At 35.7% G+C, this 17563-nt stretch overlaps 1 protein-coding gene across 3 annotated transcripts in view; it reads right to left on the bottom strand.

Annotated features, from left to right (window-relative positions):
• Positions 1-17563, bottom strand: part of LOC126881171 (probable phosphorylase b kinase regulatory subunit alpha) — a 241563-nt gene that overhangs the window by 114081 nt on the left and 109919 nt on the right. For all 3 annotated transcript variants that reach the window (XM_050645257.1, XM_050645252.1, XM_050645261.1), the window contains one exon: positions 12777-12982. In XM_050645257.1, coding sequence (XP_050501214.1) covers positions 12777-12982 — 206 coding nt within the window. The remainder of the gene's footprint in view (positions 1-12776; positions 12983-17563) is intronic.

Here is a 17563-nt window from a genome sequence, read left to right as displayed (position 1 = left end):
TGTCGAAACCGGAAAGAAACTATTGCGTTACCAGAAGAGAACTGCTGGGTGTAGTGAAGGCTTGCGAACATTTCCATAAATACTTGTATGGCAGAAAGTTCCTTCTTCGCACCGATCACGCTGCTCTAAAATGGCTCATACAATTCCGTAATCCAGAGGGCCAGATGGCAAGATGGTTAGAACGATTACAAGAATATGATTACGAGATAGAACACAGGGCCGGAAGAGTTCACTCAAATGCTGATGCCCTTTCGAGACGACCATGCAGTGCGAATTGTAATCACTGTGCCAAATTAGAGGAACGATTTTGCCCCGTGAGACGAACCACCGTAATTAATGAGCAATGGCAGCCCCAACAGTTACAAGACGCCCAAGAAGATGATCCATGTATAAAAAGAGTATTGGATTGGATGCGGCAAGGTGAGAGACCTAGTTGGCAGAACATTAGTGCATGTAGTCCAGAAGTCAAGGCCTACTGGAGCCAATGGAATTGCCTGGTACTAAAAGATGATCTTCTGTACAGAACCTTTGAGAACGATGATGGTACAGAATCTAAGCTTCAGTTAATTGTACCTAAAAGTAAAGTGTCAGAAGTATTGCGTCAGTTGCATGACGGTACATCAGGTGGACACTTTGGTATTACGAAGACTCTGCAAAAGGTTCGAGAACGGTTCTATTGGGTGAACTGTAAAGATGATGTAAGAAGATGGTGCCGAAAATGTGAACTGTGTGCATCCGGTAATGGTCCGGTTGGTAAAAAGAGAGCACCCATGAGACAGTACAATGTTGGAAGTCCTATGGAAAGAGTAGCTATCGACATTGCAGGTCCATTTCCAGAAACCGATGCTGGAAATAAATACATCCTGGTAGCCATGGATTATTTTACAAAATGGACTGAGGCCTATGCATTACCAAATCAAGAAGCTGCTACCGTTGCAGAGGTACTTGTTAAAGAATTCTTTAGCCGATTTGGTGTTCCCTTGGAGATCCACTCCGACCAAGGGCGAAACTTTGAGTCAGCTCTTTTCCAAAACGTTTGTAAATTGATTTGTGCCAATAAGACCAGAACAACACCCCTGCATCCTCAATCAGATGGGATGGTCGAGAGGATGAACCGAACGATGGGTAAACACTTGTCCAAAGTTGTATCTGAACATCAGCGAGATTGGGACCAACACATTCATTTATTCCTGATGGCCTACCGCTCGGCCGTAAATGAAACTACAGGTCAAACACCAACCTGCCTGATGTTGGGTCGTGAAGTTCGGTTGCCCTGCGACCTAGAGTTTGGCTGCGGACCTTCCGAGGAACATGTTGCAGGCGAAGACTACGTTGACCGCCTGAAATTACGAATGAACAACATTCATGAACTTGCCCGACAACACATCCAGATAGCCAGTGACAGAATGAAAGATCAATATGATTCTCGATGCAAGAATGAAAGCTTCGAAGTAGGTGATCTTGTCTGGCTTTATAATCCGCAACGTCGTCGAGGCTTATGTCCTAAACTGCAAAGACAATGGGAAGGTCCATATGAAGTTAAGAAGAAAATAAATGACGTAATATATAGAATTAAGAAGTTGCCAAACGGTAAACCAAAAGTTATTCACATAAATCGTCTTGCACCATATGCTGGCTCAAATGAAACAGAAGAAGCACGAGTCCTCCAACAGGAGATGAAAGATGTCGCACAGCCAAGTTTTAATCAATTTATGTCAAATTACGCAGCGAGAAAGAGTGCTAGATTCGGCGTGACCACAGAAGTTCAGCAAGATCTGTTTGGTGTTCCAGAAAACGTCTCTCTGGCCCACTGTGTTGCCCAAGACCTCGAGATGACTAAAGGAATATCGTCCGTATTCAATAGAAAGTTCGGCCGCCTGGACGAGTTAAGAAATCAGCAGCCTAAAATTGGAAGAGTACTGCGATTGGAAGATGGTCCTCGATCTTTGCTGTATATGGTGACCAGAAAGTCTTATACGGACACGCCAAGCTACGAGAACATATGGCGTGCTCTAACTAATTTGAAGAAAATCGTGTGTAATTATGACATCAAAAATTTGGCTTTACCAAAAATAGGCCATGCAGTAGAAAATCTGGATTGGAAGATTGTGAGAAGCATGCTTGAAGTGGTCTTCAGAGGAACTGGTGTACAAATCACTGTGTGTTGCATGAACCCGAAGATGTCGTACCCTTCAAAGACAGTAGACTGTTATTTCTTCTTGAAGGGTGTATGCAGAGCTGGAGAGTCGTGTAGATTCCGCCATCCTGGGCCTTCATTTAGAGTTGCTGATCGAGACGCTCAGATCTTAAGAGGGGAGCAGTGTAGCGGAAAAGAAATCTTGGCCGATCCCCGTATAACAGTAAACACCTCGAGAATGACGTAATCGGATGTGCTAGGCCTCGCCGGAGAATTCTGGAAGGTACGTCACGTAGGCGGAACAAGCCGATAGCTCGAGATGGGAGTCGATTGTTCCAGAATAACAACTGGGTATAAATACGGGCATATTTTGTGAATAAGTTTAGTGTATAAGATAAATTCGTCTGTAACTTATATAAATAAAGTCGTATATAAATTACGAACCGCTAGTTTTATTGTAATTAGAAGTAATTACACTAATCACGCTACAATATGTTAAAAGTCCTGATGGAACAAATGGGTACACTGTTAAACCTTCTCACCACCGTCGTCACTAAATTAACAAAATGATCAAATTCTTAAAAATAGCTATTTGGAATGCCAACGGGCTAACAAATCATGCTCAAGAGGTTAAAGCTTTTATACTAATACACAACATCGACACAATGTTAATATCTGAAACACACTTTACAAATAGAAGCTATCTGAGAATTCCCAACTATGCAATATATAACACCAAACATCCAGATGTCACTGCACATGGAGGAACTGCAATCATAATTAAGTCATCGATAAAACACCACGAGTTAAATAAGTTTAAAAGAGACTATATACAAGCAACAAGTATTAGCATAGAAGACTGGAACGGTCCTTTAACAGTAACTGCAATATATAGTCCACCACGACATACTATAGCCAAAAATCAATACCAAGAATTCTTCAACACACTTGGAAACAGGTTTCTAGCAGGCGGCGATTATAACGCAAAACACACTCTTTGGGGATCCAGGCTAATAACCCCGAAAGGTAGGCAATTATACATGGCAATGGAAACCAACAACCTTAAATACATATCTACTGGCGAACCCACATACTGGCCCACAGACACAAACAAAATTCCAGATTTGGTTGATTTCTGTGTGATGAAAGGAATACCATTTGAATCCCAGACAGCACAATCTTGTTTCGATCTTTCATCCGACCACTCTCCTGTCTTGGTCATGATATCCACGAATATCCTCGAAACAGAACCTCCACCATATCTAAGTAGTACATATACCAATTGGATTAAATTCCGGGATATCCTTGATGAGAGACTGGACCTAAATATCCCACTAAAATCGGATGGCGAAATTGACGAAGCAGTAAATCAATTAAATAGGATAATTCAGGAAGCTGGCTGGCAGTCAACACCTAAACAACCAAGAACAATCATACACAAAGATTTACCCAACGAAATAAAAGAAAAAATCGCAGAAAAAAGAAGACTAAGGAAAGTATGGCAAAGAACCCGTGCACCCCAGAATAAAAATAGATTAAACCAAGCTACAGCGCGACTAAAAACTTTGTTAAACAACAATAAAAACAACGCATAAAACGATATCTACAAAATCTATCTGCCACGGAAACCTCCGAATACTCGCTATGGAAGGCAACACGAAAGATTAACAGACCACAACTCTCTAATCCACCTATCCGGGCCAGTAACGGACGATGGGCTAAAAGTAACAACGAAAAAGCTGCAGGCTTTGCCAAATACCTGGAGGAAGTGTTCCAACCACATGCCCAAAACAACAACTCTGATGCAGAAGATAATGTTCAATTGTATTTAGAATATCCATACCAACTAGAAGCACCGTTGGAGAAATTCACAGCCAAACAAGTTTTCAACAAAATCCAAACAGATATGAATCCGAAAAAGTCCCCATGGTTCGACTTAATCACTGCAAGAATTTTAAAAGAACTTCCAAAGAAAGGCGTGCAATATTTGACACAGATTTTTAACGCAATCTTAAGAACTGGTTACTATCCCCTTTTGTGGAAAGTGGCACAAATCATCTTAATACCCAAACCAGGCAAGCCTGTAGAAGAAGTTAAGTCCTATAGACCTATCAGTCTACTTTCAGTGATGTCAAAGGTTTTTGAAAAACTCTTACTAGACAGATTACAGCTAATCCTCGTGGAAAAGCAGCTAATACCCAACCACCAGTTTGGATTTAGACAACAACATGCTACCACCGAGCAAATTCATCGAGTCTGCAATTCCATAAACAAAGCCTTAGAAGAGAAGCAATACTGCTCTGCAGCCTTTTTGGATGTCTCGCAGGCTTTTGATAAAGTCTGGCACACTGGCTTGCTATACAAAATAAGAAAAGTCCTTCCTCTCAACTACTTTCTAATCCTCAAGTCCTATCTCTTCGACCGCCATTTCCTTGTAAAAGTTAAAGATCAGTGCACTAACTTATATCCAATCAACGCTGAAGTACCTCAGGGTAGTGTCCTTGGACCAGTTCTCTACCTACTCTACACAGCAGACCTTCCTACAAGCCAAAACATCATCACAGCCACATATGCAGATGACACAGCAATCACTGCAGCTCATTCAAACCCGTACATCGCCTCGCAACTGCTCCAGACAAATCTCGACAGTATAAATATCTGGTTACAAACATGGCGAATTAAAGTAAACGAAAGCAAGTCAGTACATATAACGTTCACTAATCGAAAAGATACGTGCCCAACCGTCTCAATAAATTATCAAGTACTACAACAAAAGGATGACGTAAAATACCTAGGTATGCACTTGGACCGCAGAGTAACGTGGAAGAAACACACATTCACGAAAAGAAAACAGTTGGGTCTGAAACTCAATAAAATGTACTGGCTGATAGGAAAAAGGTCACAACTGAGTTTGTACAATAAAATTTTAGTATACAAGGCAGTGATTAAGCCAATATGGAGCTATGGTATCCAACTGTGGGGATCTGCGTCGAGATCCAATATCGACATCCTGGAGAGATTCCAATCGAAAACCTTGCGCATTATCACAAATGCACCGTGGTACATGCCCAATGAACACATCAATCGTGATCTCCAAATGAAGACTGTCAAAGAAGAAATTGCCAGTTACGCCCAAAAATACGACATCCGACTACAGAACCACCCCAACAGGCTAGCGAAGAACCTAATGAGACCCCAGGCAAACAGAAGACTAAAGCGCCACACTCCAAGCGATCTACGAACAAAATTTTAAATTTTCAAAAATATTTTAATTATTATATTGTTTTATTTATAGGGTTTTATTTATTAGTCACAAATAATTTTGTTAAGTACTAAAATTATGATTTTATAGGTTATTGTCACTGGACAGTCTCCTGTAAGTCTCTTTTAATTGTTAAACAATTTACTTATTGTAATCATTATTACAGATTGTAAATAAATGGGATGTTAAAAAAAATCTGTTTCAATAAATTGAATGCACAGAAATAAGATGAGGTTACGTTACAATTACAAAACGTACGTTATATCGGAAAAAGTTAAAATAATTTCATCTTTATCCGATGTCGGAAGCGTAGTTAAAAATTTCGGATAAGTTTCAGCGCGAAAATATTCTGATTCGATTCTGACCAATGAGAATACATTCGGATCAACGTATCGTCGGAAATCGGATACATGGGACTCCGCCCTTATGCATATGTAAATATATCCCTAAGCACTGTGTTGCCGCGACACAAAAATTTAATGAAATTAATTGAAAACATATGAGGGCGTAAACACCGTTATTATTCTATTTCTGCTCATACATCCGCCTTTTTCGACCATACAGGCGAGGAAATAAAGCATTTCACTTCCAACTTTTTTAAAGTAAGACGCATCGTTATGAAACCTTTTGCAACCGATTCAGGAGAGCTTCAGGAAAAAAGTTGACCCATTGGCATGAGGAACAAATGAAAATTGCATTGTTGTAGGCGGAAAATGCATTTTCCAAAGTGCATATCAAAGTGTTTAAAAAATAAAAATTCTCAACTCGGAAAATTCATGGAAATAAGTTCAATTTTCATACTCAGGTGTTTTTGAGGTCGCTGAACAGGGATATTGTGTCAGCGAAGCTGGTGCCCGGTATCAACGTCGTCTCCTGAAGTTTTATGGAAATTCGTTATGAACATAGTTGAAATTTATTATATTGGAGATTTTGAGGTCGCTGAACACACATATTGCATCAAAGGTGCTGTACGAGGTACCTGGTGCCCGGTATCTACGTCATCTCCTTGAGTTTTATGAACATTCGTTATGAAAATCGTTTAAACTTGTTATCCCGAGGTTTTTGAGGTCGCTGAAAACGAATATCGGGTCGGCGAAGCAGTAAGAGGTACCTGGTGCCCGGTGTCTACGTTGTATCGTGGGGTTTTATGGAAATTCGTAATGAAAATAGTTAAAATTTATTATCTCGGGGTTTTTGAGGTCGCTGGACACGAATATTTCATCGCAGATGCTGTATGAGGTAAGCACCTGGTGACCGGTATTTACGTCATCTGCTGGAGTTTTCTAAAATTTATTATGAAAATAGTTGAATTTATTATATCGGGGTAAATTATATTTAAAATTATAATTATGATGCACTATTCGTGTCTAGCGACCTCAAAAACCCCGAAATAATAAAGTACCCCGCACAAACCTTATGGAAATTAGGTCCCAGTGGATTTTGTTCATACTTTGGGAAAATACTTATTGAAGCATCCTGACAAAAAGTTTTCATGGGCACAACTCAATCGTATGAAGGATTTTAAAGATATACAGGCACAAACTCCGAAAATTATAAGATTTACTGGGTATTCGAATTACCTGAGTTACTGGTTATCTGGCAACATGTAGAAATTTGGATCAAGGAAAAGTACTACTGTCCGTCCCACCTTGACTTTATAGTATAAGGAACATAGGCAATGCAGTTCTCATAGGAGTTTTTAGCGCGGTAATGCCAATTTTGTCAAAAATAATTTGTAATCGAACGTTAGAGAGATCAAATTAAAACTGTTTTAGAAAGGCAATCTACAATTTTACGATTCATATGCGTAATAACTATAGTATATCAAATAAATTTATATGAATCCTAAAATTCATTGAAAACGCATATATGAATCCTAAAATTTTAGATTGCCTTTCTAAAAGAGTTTTAATTTAATCTCTCTAATGTTCGATTATAAATTATTTTTGATAAAATCGCCATCACTGCTCTAAGAACTCTCATAAAGACTGCATTGCCTGTGTTCCTTATACTGTAAAGTCAAAGTGGAACGGACTATAGTAGTCTAGTATTTTTTCCTGGCTATCCAATGGCGACCTTTACTTTGAACTTGACCTTTAACGGACGTCATCTTCTAGAGTTTCGAGGGTTTTTGGCATTAAATTGATATAAACAGATTACTCATGGGGTTTTGGGATCGCTAAACACGAATATACCATCAGAATTGACCTCCGGAGGACGTGGTGGCCAGAGCTACTGCAAGGGACGTCATCGCCTAGTTTCGATGGTTTTCGGCATTTAATTGATGCCAATGAATTACTGGAGGGTTTTTTGAGGTCGCTAAACACGAATATGCCACCGGACCGGCTCCCGGAGCACCTGGTTTCCAAGGTCAATGAAAGGCGCTCCTGGAGTTTCGAAGGTCTTTCGTACTACAATAATGCAAACGGATTAATTATAGGTTTTTGGGGTTACTGAACACGAATGCGTGATCAGGACAGACACAGGAGCACCTGGTGCCTAAGACAGGTTATCTTCTGGAGTTAAAAACCTAAGAGTAATCCATTTGATTCCTCCATTTGATTTCTCCGAAACTCCAGAAGATGCCTGTCTTATACACCAGGTGCTCCTGAGTCTATGCTGATCACGTATTCGTGTTCAGCAACCCCAAAAACTTATAACTAATCCGTTTGCATTAATGTAGTACCTATGTACCAAAGACCCTCGAAACTCCAGGAGCCTCTTTCATTGACCTTAGAAAACAGGTGCTGCGGGAGTCGGTTCTGGTGGCATATTCGTGTTTAGCGACCTCAAAGAACCCTCCAGTAATTCATTTGCATCAATTAAATTCCGAAAATCATCGAAACTCTAGAAGATGACGTTCCTTGCAGTGGCCTTGGCCACCACGTCCTCTCGAGGTTAATTCTGATGGCGTATTCGTGTTTAGCGATCCCAAAAACCCATGAGTAATCTGTTTATATCAATTTAATGCCAAAAACCCTCGAAACTCTAGAAGATGACGTCCGTTGAAGGTCAAGGTCAAAGTAAAGGTCGCCATTGGATAGCCAGGAAAAAATCCTAGACTACTAGTACTTTTCCTTGATCCAAACTTCTACATGTTGCCAGATAACCAGTAACTCAGGGAATTGGAATATGCTTTTTCTCATGAGGATCTTTCAGCGCGTCACAGTTTTTCGATTTCTTTCTAACGCATTAAATTGTATGTGAGCGAAAAAAATGCACGTCGGTGATTACATTTCGTCGGTGACATTTATAACATTTATTCTAGTTGTCAATAGATAGCGCTATAATCGAAAAAAAATTATTTACTAATTATATAATATATCTACGAATATAATCTGTACAATTTATAAGACTATACAAATCAAAGAAAATACCATTTTATAAATGCAATAAACGGAATTGATTTGTTTTTATGCCAAATTGCAAATAAAATGTGACAACTGTCAGATTTAACTAAAATGTCATGTTAGAATAAATGTCATAAATGTGTATTATCACGGACTTACCTTTTTTTCTATCATTTGTGACGCACTGAAAAATGCTCACGAAAAGAAGCATACCCAGTAAATCTTATAATTTTCCGAGTTTGTGCCTCTATATCTTGAAAATCCTTCAAACGATTGAGTTGTGCCCATGAGAACTTTTTATCAGCATGCTTCAAAGAGTATTTTCCCAAAGTATGAACGAAATCCACTGGGACCTAATTTCCATAAGGTTTGTGCGGGGTACTTACAACTATTTTCAATATAAATTTCCATGAAACTTCAGGAGACGACGTGATTACCGAAATACCTGGCACCAGATACCTGTTACAGTTTCGACGACCCGATATTCGTGTGCAGCGACCTCAAAAACACCCCGAGTATGAAAATTGAACTCATTTCCATGATTAGTTTCCGAGTTGTGAATTTTTATTTTTTGGACACTTTGAGATGCACTTTGGAAAATGCATTTTCTGCCTCCAACAACTTTTTTCCTGAAGCTCTCCCGAATCGAATGCAAAAGGCTTTATAACGATCCGTCTTACTTTAAAAAAGTTAGAGGTTTAGGCGATTTTAGTGCTTTATATTATCCTCGCCTACTTGGTAGTACCACAAACTTGGAAATAATGGTGAGATTTTTGGGCATCCCATAAGACAAACGTCGAATATTAGAACAATGTCTTTTCTTCTTCTAGTTCCACGGACGTTATCGACCGTTAAATATCATATTCGCTATATCGGCTTTATGGAAACTAGCTCTAAATAATTATATAATCAATTTTCCGAGTAGTATTGGAAATATGTGTCATTTCAACTCGAATGTCAATACTAAGATTGGGGTTGCAAAAGGCGTTTCCCATTTTTACGAACGTCGTTTGCGCTTATTATATTCGGCTTTTAATTTAAACGGTCGGATCCTAACTCTCATTGATCTGAATGCCAAGATACATGAATTTCTCCGTTCTGTCCAGTACTGCATCCCCGCGTACCGCATAATATCACAGTGTCGTAGTCACATTAAAAATATTAGAAAATTCAGGATCTAAAGGGTGGCCAAACCTCTGGTTTTCTTTGATTACGGCTAAACTATGGGATATACAAAAAAATTTTTAACATAACTAATGTATATCAAAACCATCTATAATTTAAAATTATTTTCGATTATACAGGGTGAGTCAGAACGACAGTATGAACCAAAGTTGTATATTTTTAATGGAACACCCTATATATTTAACCATTTTTGAATATAGTGTTTAAAAATATGAAAAATTTGTATAAGGTCTTATAGGCCTAAAGTTAATAATTTTTGAAATATTTACATTTTTATTGAGAAAAATGGTAATATTTTAGGGCTGTGGATTATGTTTCCAAGGTAATAAAAATTTAAGTGGTAGGTCAAAGTTTTTATAATATAGTGTCATTTTTAAATAATTTAATATCTTTTACTTATAGCCATAAAATATCCAGTGTGTTCACTATTTGCAAATTCAAAATTTTCTCATTTTTTTTTAAATGGAACACCCTGTATATTATTGTATTGCAATTAGGAGTAAATATTACAACATTTCTTTCGGTATAAGATTGTATGTACATAGCATGTTTGGTTTTGTAAATATTTAATAAAGAACTATAGATTTTACGTGTAGCGGATATTTTATATACGCGATAATTTTAATTAAATTATTTTCCAAAAAAAATATAATCTGATTTCAGGAACATACTCTAAAATATGAAAGATGAAAATAAAAACGTACTTAAAGAAAAAAATAAAACGTATGCAAGTGCAACTTAATTGAATTTAATAACTTTAAAATTATGTTACTAACAATCTTTTACCATACTAATAAGTAATTAATATGGATAAATTATTTATTAAATTAAACAACCAATTTTAAAATCTACCTTAGAAATTTTTCTACCCGAATAACTTTATTGTACCCAATTTTGTTAGTTAAATTGTATTTACGAGTAAGATCAGTTAATAACTTTTTAATTTACCTACATCTTGAGAACGTATAAAGTATGCTTTCAAACAAATGAACGTTATATTGTCCTTTTCATGAACATTTTTCAGTGCGTAACAAATGATAGGAAAAAGGGTAAGTCCGTGATAATACACATTTATGACATTTATTCTAACATGACATTTTAGTTAAATCTGACAGTTGTCACATTTTATTTTCAATTTCGAATAAAAACAAATCAAATGTGTTTCTTGCATTTATAAAATGGTATTTCCTTTGATTTGTATAGTCTTATAAATTATACAGATTATATTTGTAATATTATTATCTAAATAAAAAAAATATTTTTTTATTATGGCGCCATCTATCGACAACTAGAATAACTAGAATAAATGTTATAAATGTCACCGACGAAATGTAATCACCGACGTGCGTTTTTTTCTGTCACATACAATTTAATGCTTTAGAAAGAAATCGAAAAACTGTGACGCACTGAAAGATGATCATGAGAAAAAGAATAGAAATATATTATGAAGTAAATAGTATCTATGTAGTCGTGTCACAAAAGCTGGTAATAATTTCTAATGGTTTCACCCAAAAAAAATGTCATATCCATCAGTTATTCGGTTGAAAAATTAAAATTTAAAATATAAAAAAATGTTACAAAAATTTCAACTACAAAACTATTACCAGCTTTTGTGACACCAGTTAATACTATTTATATTAATAAATAATTTGGCTAATACATTTAACAATCATTTGTTTCAAAGCATACTTTATGTTTTCAAGATGTAAGTAAATTTAAAAGGTAAATTAAAAGTTTAACAGATCTTACTCGTAAATACAATATAACTAACAATTAAATTGGTACAGGAAAGTTGCTGTGCTAGAAAAATTACTAGGGTAGATATCAAATTTGGTTTTTTATTTAATTTAGTAACTAATTTATGCATTCATTAGTATGGTAATATTTTTTGTAAAATAATTTGGGGTTTTTTCAGAAACATCACTCATTTCGCATTCAGTTGCCATTAAGTCATTGAAATGTAAACAACTCAATTTGGATCCCACATGTTGGGAAATTTCAATACATTACCTAAGTCATTGAAATGTAAACAACTCAATTTGGATCCCACATGTTGGGAAATTTCAATACATTACCTCAGGGCATTATCCTGCTTGCCATGTGATGTAGCCCCTTTAAGGGATTTTAATAAAAAAAAAAAAATTTTTATACCTTTTACAAAGGATTTTTTTCCAATTTTTTTAATACTTATTCTATCGTTTAGAGCAAATGTGAAATAATATTGGCCAGTTTTTCAACTAACTTTCTAAGCATTCCGATAAAGTATTCCAACGAACATCCTAATGCAATACAAGAGCAGAATCACCAATATTTGCAATTTTTTGACACTGTTCTTTATTCCTGGCACTTCTATATCGTGGGCAAGTAAGTTCATAATATGGGCTGAACAGCCATAAGTTATTATATGTATTTGTGCTGCCTAATTCCTTAAACAGATCCTTCTCATTGTAAGAAATATGATTTACACAATGTTTTTTCTACGTTTTATTTGTTTAAAACACGTAATTTAAAAACGAAGAATAAAACATGTTTAAAACAAAAAAAACCGTTTAAAACAAAAAAAAAAACGTTTGTTTTGTATAAAATAAAAAAAACATGTTTTTTTTCAACCCTGGATTTAATATATAGGGTGTTCCATTTAAAAAAACATAACTTTGGTTCGTACCGTCGTTCTGACTCACCCTGTATAATCGAAAATAATTTTAAATTATAGACGACTTCGATATACATTAATTTTGTTAAAAACATTTTTTTGTATATCCCATAATTTAGCCGTAATCAAAGAAAACCAGAGGTTTGGCGCACCCTGTATATTGAGAATACCACTTTGCGTTATATTTACCTCTGTATCAGCATACTGGGTTTCAGACTGGTGCCTATGTCTAGAAACATTGATGCTAGGTTTCGGCATCAGCGGTTTTTTCTCGGGTGAAGGGGTTCTCATCGAATCATCCTTCGCGTTATCTACTTGGTCCAAAACAGCTGGAGAAAAGAACATCGACGATCTTCTTTCTAACGAAGTGTTACCTTCCATACCTAGAGTTTCAGCTGAAAATAACATAATATAACATAATTTCATTCGGCATAAAGTAGGTTGTAATAAAAGAAGTAAATTCATTTTTTTGCCACTCATTAACTCGAGTAGAAAAAACTAATAAAGCACATTTATTTTTGGACGTATAAACGTACTCTTCCTAAGATGTCTTCATTTTCATCTGTGGCGACAGTTGCAAAGAGGACTTTTCAAACAGAAATGTAGTTCTAGCGGAACACTATTCAAAAGAAATTTTACCTGCGTCTCCAATAATGTACATTCTAAAAATAAATTTATACAATTATTAGAACACATAATTATTTATTGTTCTGAATCTATTTTCTTGTGGCATCTCAAGGCAATTTACTATTTTTGTTGGGAACTAGCCACAATTTTACTTTAAAATAAGTTTATCTGACGTTTCGATTTCCACCTCCGAAATCGTTCTCAAAATAGAAAACATTAATAAACTAAATAAATTTTGTTTTTTGGTTATTTGATATAAAATTTTAAACAATTGTAATAATTTAATTTTATCTGACTCACTGTGTGTACGTTTGAGTCATTTGAGGTTTGCGGACGACATAGTATTATTCAGTACATATATCAAGGAACTGGAGCAAATGATGAAGGAATTAAACCAGCAGTCAAATAAAATAGGTCTCAAAATGAATCTTCAGAAAACAAAAATAATGAGTAATGTACAAACTAATCTTGTTATTGACAACGTCAGTCTTGTAAATGTAGACTACTATAAGGCACTTTTTTTTCATTCTCTCTTTGCCTTATCCCGGGGTCGGCTTCCCTAATTGCATTTCTCCACACAATTCTATCTTGGGTCATATCAATATTAATCCCCTTTACCAACATGTCCTGCCTTATCGTCTCCCCCCAGGTCTTCTTTGGTCTTCCTCTCCTACTCCTCCCAGGAATCTGCACTTCAGCTATTCTTCGTATTGGGTGATTAACGTCTCGACGTTGAACATGACCCAACCATCTTAACCTATACTCTCTCATTTTGGCATCAATTGGTGCCACACCTAGACTTCCCCTAATATACTCATTTCTAATTTTATCCTTCTTTGTCACTCCACTCATGCGAGGCACTTATGGAATAAAATTATTTCTGTCCTTGTTTTAATTTTTTTTAAAAATGCTAAGACCCGTCCATTTTTAAATACAAATATACGCTATTTAAACCTAAATTTGAATATACAGGGTGATTCACGCAAGCCTAGCATAGTCCATAAGATTTATTTGTAATGGAACACCCTGTATATTTTTATATTTTTAAAAGCTGCTTAACAACATGGTTTTAACGAACCATATCATGTATGGTATATTATGAATAATACAGGGTGCAATTTTGAAATTATAGTGTGTGGACACCAGTTATGGAATAAAAAATTATTTTTGTCCTTAGTTTAAAAAATTATAAAAAACGTTAGGATATGTCAGCTTTTAAATTCAAATATGCACTGTTTAAACATAAACTTTAATATACAAGGTGATTCACACAAGTCTAGCATAGTCCATGATCTTTAATTTTAATGAAACATCCTGTATATTTTTATGATTTAAAAATCTGCTAAACAACCTCACATCAGAAAAGTGTATTATATAGGACTATTATGAATAATACAAGGTGAAATTTTAAAATTGTGTGTAATTTTCGTCAAGATATTACATACCTACGACCTACATACAATTTTGAAATTAATAATTTATCATACTTTACATAAAGGTATTATTTTTTTAAATATTCGATATATTTTAAATAGACCAAAAGCGATATATGGATGTGTGACATGGATACTCAACCAAACAAAAAAAGAAACAGTAAGATGGGAAAGAATATACTCAGAAGAATATTAGGAGGGAAGAGAAAAGAGGAAGGATATATAAGAAGGACAAACGAGGAAATTTATAATATTTACAAAGAACCACAAATATACAGCGTAATAAAATCAAGAAGGTTGCAGTGGCTGGGCCATATAGAAAGAATGAACGATGACAGAGTGGTCAAGAGAATAGCATGGAGAGTATCAGATTATAAAAGAGAGGAAGACCACGAAGCGATGGAGAGGCGGTAGTTGAAGACCTAAAAGAAAAGGGAATAACAGACTGGAAGAAGTTGACAAGTAACAGAAAGCTATGGAAAAGAACAACAAAGCTCTACATTTTCTAAACTAAGTATAAATCTATCGAGTTTTGTATTTAATGTCTTGACGAAATTTAAAAATAATTTCAAAATTTTACCTTGTATAATGGACACTACAAAATACATTTTTGTGAGATGAGGTTGTAAAGTCGCTTCTAAAAACATAAAGATATACAGGGTGATCCATTAAAACTAGAGATCATGGACTATGCTGTACTTGCGTGAATCACCCTGTATATTTAAATTTATGTTTATAAAGCGCCCATTTGAATTAAAAGTCGACGTGTCCCAGTATTTTTTATAATTTTCTAAAATAAGGACACAAACAATTTTATTCCATAAGTGGTTTCCATACTGTATAATTTTAAAATTTCACCCTGTATTATTCATAATACACCCTATATAATATAGTTTGTTGAAATCAGGTTATTAAGCAGCTTTTAAAAATATAAAAATATACAGGGTGCTCCATTCAAACTAAAGCTTATAGACTCTGCTAGACTTGAACGAATCACCCTGTACATTTAAATTTATCTTTAAAAAGTGCACAAATTTATTTAAAAATCGACGGGTCTCAGCCATTTTTAAAATTTTTTAAAACAAGGACAGTAATAATTTTATTCCATAAGTGCCTTCCACACTGTATATCTTGGACATACCATTAAAATCGGCAAAGAAAACCAAATAGCCGAAATAAAACGACGCATACAACTGTCTTGGGTAGTTTTCGGCAAGTTAAGCTTTATCTTGAAGAATAAAATATACCAATGTGTCTAAAACGTAGAGTTTATGACAAACGTATCTTGCCTGTAACTACATATGGACTGGAGACCATGGCCTTTACAAAGAAAACCTTAGAACAGCTCAGTACAACCCAAACAGCGATGGAGACGGCCATGCTAGGGATTAGTTTGAGAGACAGAATTCGAAAGATCGACATTCGTGAAAGAACAAAGATTACTGACGTCGCAGAACGTATAGCAAGGCTCAAGTGGCATGGGTCGGACATGTTGCCCGAGATAATCCCGAAAAATGGACACAGAGACTAACATACTGGAGACCAAGAAAGAACAGGCGAGGAGTAGGCAGACCGCAGAAGAGGTGGACAGATGATATCAAACAAGTCGCGGGCAAGCAGTGGATGAGAATTGCCAAGAGTAGAAATCGATGGAAGCAAATGGAAGAAGCCTATGTCCAGCAGTGGACGAACCCAGGCTGAAGAAGAAGAAGAAGATCTGACTCACACATATTGACAATTCAGACATATATATTATACATTTTACAGTAGGTAACTTTAAAATGATATTGCTATTATATTCCTGGGACCACTTTATAGGGCTTTTCATTCACAGTCAATTGTTTCGAGCTTCTGTCATGTGTCACATAATATTAATTTATCTACGTCGTACGTTATTGGTATGTACCAATGATACAAACCAAAGACGTATGACGTAGATATATTAATATTATGTGACACATGACAGAAGCTCGAAACAAATGACAATCGATGAAAAGCCCTATTGGAAGATAGTTCATTCGATTACATAAAATCAACTACAACTTAAGAATACCCGTCAGAGAAATGAGGTTATGTGGTTGTCTTTAAAAAGACAAGCCTGATCACTGTATTATAATGACAGAGTTTTAAGTTTAAAGATAAGCTACTGCTTTTGTACAGATCTTTGCAAAGATACAATGCATTCTTGACGTTTGTAATGAACTCAATTTTATCGAATGCTGTTTTCTTCACGTACACTCATATTCTGCAAAATGTAATTGAAATGATGGGTGGGTTGCAGATGTGAGTCCATTTCCAATGGGTTGTAGAAATAAAATTCATACTTACTCACAATCTGTTTTATTGAACCATAGGAATCTTACCATTTACTTAGCACCATAGCATAAAGGATCGTATCACTCATTCATTCACAGTCAATTGTTTCGAGCTTCTGTCATGTGTCACATAATATTAATTTATCTACGTCGTACGTTATTGGTATGTACCAATGATACAAACCAAAGACGTATGACGTAGATATATTAATATTATGTGACACATGACAGAAGCTCGAAACAAATGACAATCGATGAAAAGCCCTATTGGAAGATAGTTCATTCGATTACATAAAATCAACTACAACTTAAGAATACCCGTCAGAGAAATGAGGTTATGTGGTTGTCTTTAAAAAGACAAGCCTGATCACTGTATTATAATGACAGAGTTTTAAGTTTAAAGATAAGCTACTGCTTTTGTACAGATCTTTGCAAAGATACAATGCATTCTTGACGTTTGTAATGAACTCAATTTTATCGAATGCTGTTTTCTTCACGTACACTCATATTCTGCAAAATGTAATTGAAATGATGGGTGGGTTGCAGATGTGAGTCCATTTCCAATGGGTTGTAGAAATAAAATTCATACTTACTCACAATC

The sequence above is a fragment of the Diabrotica virgifera genome, chromosome 1 (genome assembly GCF_917563875.1).
Source record: "Diabrotica virgifera virgifera chromosome 1, PGI_DIABVI_V3a".
Classification (NCBI taxonomy): Eukaryota; Metazoa; Arthropoda; class Insecta; order Coleoptera; family Chrysomelidae; genus Diabrotica; species Diabrotica virgifera.
This window is presented reverse-complemented; position numbering and strand designations above follow the sequence as displayed.